Below are 8,979 nucleotides of genomic sequence, written 5' to 3'. Positions count from 1 at the left end.
TGTGTTGTAACGTTAAGGGTTTGAGTTGTTTGAACTCCTTCTAGCGTGTATTTTTATTTTTTTTAGGGTTTGAGTTATTTTGGAATTATAGTAAAGTGGTAAGGGTATTTTTGGAAGTTAATAAGAGAAAGCAGGAATGGGAATCGTATCGACTAGTCCCCCCTAGTCGATCTGATACCTAGTTTTGAGGGAATGTGATTACGGATTTTGAGGTGGGGCCCACTTATTTTTTCATTCCTGATTGCAAGTAAACGCAGGGGAAGTCAGGAATGGAAATCATTCCCTTTCCTCCCATACCCATTACTGATACGTAAACATGCCCTTATAGTCGTCCCATGTACAATGAGCCAAGTGACAAAGCAGATCAATGTATACAGCATAATCAGTTCCTTGAAATTCAATATAGGTGATGCATACGGGTAAACAATCTCTCAGATCTGGAGGCCTTACCGTGACTAAAAAATTCAAAAAATTTAAAAAAATTCAGAGACTTGAGAAAGATCAATACAAACCAAAAGAGATGGAGAATGAGTGGGAAGAGGCTTGAATCTACGAAGCCATAAATAAAAAAAGAAAACAAATTAGCCCTGTCTTCTAAATAAAACCCCTCAAAACTACACCTACAACACCAAATTGTTCACATACCCGCACACCCAATACTCTTTTCCCAAAAAAGAAAGCGACAGATCCAGATTGGTAGCCACTCATGACAGTTTTCATGGTAGAAAAATTTATGAAGGGGAGTGATGCTTTGTATAGAAATGGAAACAAGGAAATGAGCGGTATATGGAAAGATTGATGAGAAAAGAGGGAAGTTGTTCATGGAGATTGAAAAGTCCACTGGAATGGTAAGGTGGGATGAGTAAAGCTGATTGCTTTTAGTTTTTTAATATAATTTTAGGGTAAAAATATCTACATTTAAGGGCAAGGCTTCTTCTGACAATTGGGATGTTCTGCGGTACTCTTTTGTGGATTTATTATTTGGAGTTTCTACGGTCCTCTCATGTGGGTCTACTGTATTGGTCACTAGTTGCGGTTCTCGTCGGAGGTCTTTGTGTTAGGTTTTGTTTTTGACTTGGTTTTTTTATTGTAATGGTCCAAAGTGACCTAAATTGGACTCTCATGTTAGTCCATGACGTGTGTCGTACTCTTTACTCTCATGGGAGCCTATGAGGTTGTTCTAGGAAGGTTTTAATGAGGCTACTGTATTATATCGCTCTTTGTACGTCTGTTGTTTTATGAATGAATTCTCCTTTTCAAAAAAAAAAAAAAAGGCAGGACAACAGACAATGCGAGAAAAAATGGCGCCCCTCACGAGAATGAAAAATTTCACGAAAAAATTTTGGAGGAGGGAGGAGAAATAACAAATTGAGGGTTTGATTCTAGTACAACTATTTCACTTACAATTGCTTTTTGCGAAACTGTTAGATTAGATCCAACGGTATTTTCATATAAAGTTCTCACATAGCTGTTCTCACTAGATAACCGCCCTTTAGTAAAAGAGTCTTAAGAAGAGATGAGTGGGATAAGTTGGATCAAGAAGCCCAAGAAATGGGCCACCCCCCTTAGTGCTGAAATTTTGGAGAAAGAGGGTTCTCCCATGTATTCTATATATTCATCATATTGCTCATCTTTTCTCCTTAGGGTTTTGAGTCTTGCAAAGGTGAAGAGGAAGTGAGAAAGCATAAAATCTCTCTTTCTTAGGCAAGCTAAAATCGGCCCCCAGAGAAGTGTTGCTAGCACTACAAACTTCTCTTGTGTAGTCATCTTCATTCCAAAGGAAAGCTTGGTGTGGAGACTTTGGAGGTACTTTGTGGCTTAGAGGAGAAGTACAAAGTGGATCCTACACCAACACTTGGTGGAATACTTGGGTTGGACTCAAGTTACGCTCCAAATTTGAGTTTCTATCTATCTCCTCTCTTTAATTTCAAGTATAGTAATTTGCAACGCACATCAACCCCTTAAACCTTAAGATCCTTTGAACAATTTTGTTTTTAGGCTCTAGAATTTTGTTTAAAATCTTATGTTGTCTATCAAATGAATTTTTGATAATCTAAATGTCTAAATGAACTGTGGTTTTTTAAGAAAAATACAATACTTCCTTCATTATTTTTACCTAGGTTTTTTTTTTGGGCAACAACAACGACAAAAGTAAAAGGAGCGAGAAACCAAACTGAATGAAACACGTTCTTATCAAAATACACCACTTTCTGGTCAATAAGGGTAAAATTGTCCATTCACCTATCAATTTAAACATGCCCAACAAGTTTGGGCTTCCTAATTGACCTTTTCCAAGACTCACTCACCAATGACCAAACCCAAAATAAAACTACTCCATTTATCATATCTTCATTAGTAAACATTTTTATAATAACAACTAAGTTTTCTATTATTATTATTATTATTATTAGGGAAGGGGTTTACAAAAATATGTATTGGGTGTGTGAGTATTTCGAACCTCTGCTTATATGAGTGAAAGTAGAAGAGCTCAACCAATTGAGCTATACTATACTCCACTGTCAATAATATAATTATTTTATGGGGCATGTAGCTGTAAATAATTCATAGCATTCATAGCGGTCTGAATTTATGTTACAATGTTAAAAAAAAAAAAAAAAAATTAAGAAAAAGCCCACCTGAGTGTGAGACTGATCACATATATGTAGCACAGCAACTGCTGGGGGCAAAAGGGAAAATTACAGGTTTAAACAAAAACCATAAATAATAAGTATAATATAGTAACCCGGTAACTAAGCCTCTTCAATGCTTATTGACGAACTCTGTGATCCCAGAAATAAGCCCCTCAGTTTGGGCAGCTGTTTGTGGGTCCATATCCACAGCAATCTTGTTAAGATAAAAACTATGAGACATTCCAGGACTGATCAAAAGCTCCACCTCCTTCTTAGCCTTCTTCATGGCCTCATAGTACTCCATCTCTGTGTCTATAATCATGTCCCTCTCTGCAATACAAAGAAGAAACGGAGGCAGCTTCAGGCTATCCAAATCCGGTGCTCCATAACCCATTGGACAAGTTATCGGATGGTCCTTTGTGGACCCCACCGGCAATGCCAAGCTCAGAAACTTGTCCACCATGTCAATGGTAAGCATAGGCGACTCTGGCTGCTCCAACTCCGACCTGCTCCTCACTGCCCGAACAAAACCCGGGTGGATCGGAATCCCGCCCGCTAGCCTTAGCGGACTCAAATCCGCCTTCCCAGCTCGGGCGGCAACTTCATGCACGAGGTTACCGCCTGAGCTGTCTCCTATAAGAAAAACACGGTTAAAGTCGCCGTGATTGATCAGCCACGGCTCGTATGACTCTCCTTGAGCGAGGGAACGGAGCCAGAGAAGAGCAGAGAAGCCGTCGTTCACGGGAGCAGGGAGGCGGTGCTCGGGCGCCAGCCTTAGGTAGACGGAGACACAGATGGCTTTGGCGGAGCGAGCAAGCCTGGTGTACATGTGGTAGTACATGTACCAGTCAGCTTGGCTTATGCAAAAGCCTCCTCCATGGAGGTGAAGTATTATGGGCAGCTTGGTCTCGTCCTCAGGGTTTGTTTCCGGCAGATAAATTCGTAGGCGGAGGTTTTTGTTGACGAAAACATCACGGGTTGCAACTCCGTCAATGAATTCGTCATGGGGTGGGACGGGCTCAGTCATGAACTGGACCTGAGGAGGTCCAGTCCATGTTCGGTCGACTGAGCCGTCGTCGAAGACTCTAAGCCAACCGGACACTTCATTGACAACTACTTTCTGGCAGACCATGGTCGATAGCTAGTCAAGAAGGCTTTGAGTGTGATAAGAGTATTATGTGGTAATGCGGTGGATGTGGAATTGAGAGACGACCCTTTATATAGGAGTTGGAAGTGTGTGAGAACTGAGAAGGTTGTCAGAAACTAAGAAGAAGCTCCAACGCGGTTCACATTTTCAAAGATGGAAAAGTAATGAAATTATCTCTTTGTTTTTGTGGTCATCGTCAAACTAAACTAATACAAAACAATAGTCATCACCAACTCGATTAAAATAACAAGTTATGAAATAGATAAACTTATTTACATTTTCTGTGTTTATATTTTCATGACCTTTGCAACAGAATTGTGTGGAAATTTCAATAAGAATATATGTACTACATACTTGACAATTAGTCTTCAATTACAGCAATATATTTGTCTTCCCGATCCGTGGACGAGCCGTTAATTAATGTAGAGGAAATAAATTTCACTCTAGTCTTTTGTACGATAGGATACACGTGTGAGGCAGAGAGAGGACTAATTTGTTTATTGTAACCTTAAATAATTACCACCAATTACGGTAATAAAAATTAAAAATTTATTAAACGCTTGTAATAGCAAATAATTTCTGTAACATATAGGTCATATCATATGAGCCACGTAGAATATTTTAAAAATACTCGTACATATAATCATGTAAGTGTTGGATTTTACATCTCAACAAAAAATAAATAAATTGGATTTTGTACTTGGGAAATCTTGGCCGAGTCTTAATGGTGTGACGTGTCATGAATATATAGCCATAATTGAGTTTGTTAAGGCCTGGTGTTAAGATTTAGGCTTGAATAAACAAAACCGAGGAGATTAATTAAAATAAGGGTTGACTTGATTACCAAACAACACCTTATACGTACGTACTTTCTGTGTTTACATTGTAGTTGTGTTCAGACGACGTCGTGGCTTAGGATTACTATCTGTACTTCAATGTTTCTCCTATTTCTGTTTATTTTCTCTCTTGACAATTTTTGGTATGTTGGTCTGTTGTAAGTAGCATCTTTCAATATGGTAGAAACAACCCAATGCTTTACTCACTATAAAATATGACATAAAAATAAAATCTTCTTCTCATCCTCATGAAATTAGTGACGATTAAATGTGAAGTTAAAGCAAGGATATTATTATTATTATTATTATTTTTTGGTAAATATCATGAGGTGTCCCCACACCTGAAGGGTGAGATTAATCCTCGCTCAGGATTCGGCTTGCCTCTGGCTAAAAAGTGCTTCCAACGGATTTCAAACCCCTGCCATTGAGGCACTAGGTAGCTCGCCAGCTGGATGTGACAGTTTGTGTTGGCGAGTCCATATTTAGTTAGGATTTTGGTTCCTTATTTCATTAGAATTTTGGTTACTTACTAATTATTATTTAGTCCTATTGTAATAGAGATTTACTTCCTATTGTAATTTAGATATATTTCCTATTTTATTTAGGGTGAACACATCTTTGTACTTGTATAAATACCTCCATATCGGAGAAGAATAATAATATGAGCATAGGTGATCATATCTGAATATTTACCCTACTTTGTTTGACATGGTATAAGAGCCAGGTTCCTAACCTGTGATAACCTCTGCCAAATTAAGAGTCGTTGGCACTCCTCATTCCTAACCCATCATGGGTCTTCATCTTGTATAGTCATCTTCTTTTGTTCATCCTCTCATATGTGTTTCCACCGCACCTAGCCTTCACATGCTTCTTTGCTACTATTCCAAAAATTTTATTTTTCATCTTTGTATGCCAGATGGTCTTTCTTGATGTCTCAACTTCTCTATCTTTGAAACTTCATAACAAGTCTCTTTACTCCGTGAGCCTCGTCATCGCTCACCGAGCCGTTGCTTTCCTCCGCGAGCCTCATCACTGCTCGTCGAGCCTTTCCTTTGACTGTTCTGCGGGTCTCTATCTTCTTCGGCTCCTCTCTTGAGTTGCCTTTCCGCTTCTCAGTTTGAGCACCTTATCTTTGTCTTTGTCTCTATTCATGATTTGCTGGGTTTCCTCCCTTACTATTCTCATTTTCTGAAGTTTTTTCTTCATGGGACAGCCGTATGCTACCACCTTCCCCTCTTGCATTTGTTACTGCCATGAGACTGGCATGTGTGAGTCTCTTTACTATTATTTCAATTTCTCTTCTTTCAAATCTCGACTCTTTACCAGTGTCGGATTTGATAGGGAGATAGATGCAACTTTATTTGGGTGCTGCAACTTTATTTTTCGGTGTTGCTTTCTCTAAATCTTGACTCTCATACATCGTCGGATTTGAGGGGGAGTGATACCACTGCTCATCTATTCCGCTGCAATTCAGCTACCTATCTGCCATGGCTGATTCTTCTACATCTGAGCGTCAGTCAGCTTCTATTTCTTAAGTGCCACTTTTCTTATGAACTCGACTACCCCTTCTCTTCAGGGGGAGAGGGGGAGTGAAAAGAAGTTGTCTTTGCAATAATGGAAGTATTTGTCATTGTTATTGCTGCTGACTATTATGTCCTTTGCTAGTGCCAGTATCGTTGCTCATACCTGTTAAGTCTCTTACTAGGGACAATGTTATTGCTCCTACCTATTGTGACTCTTGTTGGGGACAGTGTTGATTACTGTTGATGATGCCTGTTCTGTCCATGCCTTATTGCTCTTGCTGGTGCCAGTGCCTTGTACTGTTGTTGTTGGTACCAGTATTGTTACTCCTGCCTGTTATGGTGCCAATATTGTTGCTCATGTCTTTGCTGGTGTGTTTCCGTTGTGGTCACGCCTTTGACCTTACCTTTGCTCTTGACTTTCTTTCCCTTACCTTACCTTATTTTTTCGAGGTTTGGCTTTACCTTGCCTTACCCTATTTTTTAGGGTTTAGTTTCTACCTTATCTGCTGTCGTGCTCACAGGGTTTCTGTGTTCTGCCTTACCTATTGTCGTGCTCACAGGGTTTTTGTGTTCTGCCTTACCTATTGTCGTGCTCACATGGTTTCTGTGTTCTGCCTTACCTATTGACGTGCTCACAAGGTTTCTGTGTTCTGCTATGTCCCTTATTTTTTAGGGTTTGCTCTTGTGTTTCCACTGCGAACTTTGCTTTAGTTTGTCACTTGTTTCACTCGTGGTTGACGAAAAGACCTTCTCTACAATTGGTGCTTCTCAAGTATGGTGTTCTGTGACTCGCTTGTCAAGTTGGGCCTGTGAAATATCTTTACCCAACTTGAGGGGGAGTATTGGCGAGTCCTTACTTAGTTAAGATTTTGGTTCCTTATTTCATTAGAATTTTGGTTACTTACCAATTATTATTTAGTCCTATTATAATAGAGATTTACTTCCTATTGTAATTAGATATATTTTCTATTTTATTTAGGATTAACACATCGTTGTACTTGTATAAATACCTCCATATCGGAGAAGAATAATAATATGAGCATAGGTGAGCATATCTGAATATTTATCCTACTTTATTTGACAGTTTACCAACAATACCACACCTTGTGGTTACGGAGGATAATATTTTGAATGAGTTTGGAGGCTAGTATATTCTCTCACACAAGTACAATCGGAGGATTAATCTAATTGAGAATAACGAGACTGTGAGAATTGAATTGTTTTCTAATAACTCACATGAGAATCAAAATTTGCACAGCCATTAATAGCATCAATCCACATCTATATCAGAACCACTGTATAATTTAGTCAATGAAAGTCGTCATTAAAAGTGTAGATTCAAGTTCGAAAGACACCTACACCCATTACATGGTTAAATTTCCCAAATCCTCTTTTCTTTCATTTGATTCATCACCTCGGTAGCACCTGTCACTTTAATTTGTGGAAATTTAAATTTTGTGAATGCAGCCAAGACAGCCACCACCCACCCTTTCCACCATATCAAATCCTTGGAAGCTCATGAGAATTTGAGAAGAAATTCAGAGCATGACTAACATCCATATGTGTCTCATATATCAACACAAAACCAGAACTTTTGAGGTATATAATTAAAGTTAATTAGTATATATTTCAAATCAAAGTTCTATAACCCTTTATCTAAGTTGACTTGGCGTTAGACCAGAAGAACGAACAGACCAAACAGAGTCATGTTGAACGAGTGCAAGTACTGACAAAATAATGAAAAGAAAAGGACGTTATTGCAATGATGCTCTGCCTTCAAATATGGTGGTGTTGCTTTCACTTTATATTTTAGCTCTCAACTACTTTATTTGTTCTTTAATGTTTCAATTTATCTTAACCACTACCACCTCCACCACCTCACTCCCACCGCCACCATCACTACCATTCTCACCTCCTCCACCACTACCTCCACCATCATCACCAACGTCATCACTCTTAAACTCTCTGTTTTTTTATTGCTATAAATTCAATTAAAATCAATAATAAAACTCTAACAAACTCAGTTAAAATCTATACAAGAATTCAGTCAAAATCTATATGGAGTTTGTAGAATTCAATCAAACTCAATTAAATTCGATTAAACTCCATCAACTTTATAACTATTTTAAAATTATTTAAAATATAAATTCAAATAATAATTTGTTACGAAATAAATTAAAAGAATAGTACTTCGATATTTATACATAGATACTATTAGATAGGGCTCGTCAATGGGCCGGGCTTTAGAAAATTCAAAGCCCAAACCCGACCCATGAGCCGGGCTTGAGAAAGCCCATTGGGCCGGGCCGGGCTAAGCGCAATGGGCCGGACCTAAACGGGCCCTACTTCATGAAAAAAAATCATAAACTTAATCATAAGGGCATTTTAGTCCAAATTTGAGATTAAACTCACTTAATTCCAATATTTTCACATCAAACCAAATTCATAAAACACCTAATAAAGTCATACAACTTATAAGATTTTTTAAAAAAATAATAAAACCAAGTATTATTTTTGAGGTTATTACATAATTAGATTGTAATACGTTTTAAGAAATAATTTTAAAAAAGAATAAGTATCAAAAAAATATTTTTTTAAAGGATGGTATGAATAAATATGCAAATATTTGGTGATGTGTTCAAGAAAAGCATGATTATATTTGGTGGTATGATTATGTTTCGTAATATGATTACATTTAGTGATGTGCTATGTTGTTCATCTTATATATATATATAATTGTTGAATTAATAATTGACACAAATTAATGTGCTAATCATCCAATTATAAACTAGGAATGAGTAAATAAAAGTAAATGAAATGAAATAAATTATATATGTGATTTA

At 37.7% G+C, this 8,979-nt stretch overlaps 1 protein-coding gene across 1 annotated transcript; it reads right to left on the bottom strand.

Moving 5' to 3' along the window:
* Positions 2,626–3,809, bottom strand: LOC18787346 (probable carboxylesterase 15). The gene has a single exon (XM_007218259.2). It carries the CDS (start codon positions 3,760–3,762, stop codon positions 2,761–2,763), a length of 1,002 nt encoding a protein of 333 aa, XP_007218321.1. The 5' UTR covers positions 3,763–3,809; the 3' UTR covers positions 2,626–2,760.

The sequence above is a fragment of the Prunus persica genome, chromosome G2, assembly GCF_000346465.2.
Source record: "Prunus persica cultivar Lovell chromosome G2, Prunus_persica_NCBIv2, whole genome shotgun sequence".
Classification (NCBI taxonomy): domain Eukaryota; kingdom Viridiplantae; phylum Streptophyta; class Magnoliopsida; order Rosales; family Rosaceae; genus Prunus; species Prunus persica.
This window is presented reverse-complemented; position numbering and strand designations above follow the sequence as displayed.

Excerpts from the sequence above, each read along its gene's own strand:
- LOC18787346 (XM_007218259.2), bottom strand. The coding sequence starts at position 3,762 with ATGGTCTGCCAGAAAGTAGTTGTCAATGAAGTGTCCGGTTGGCTTAGA.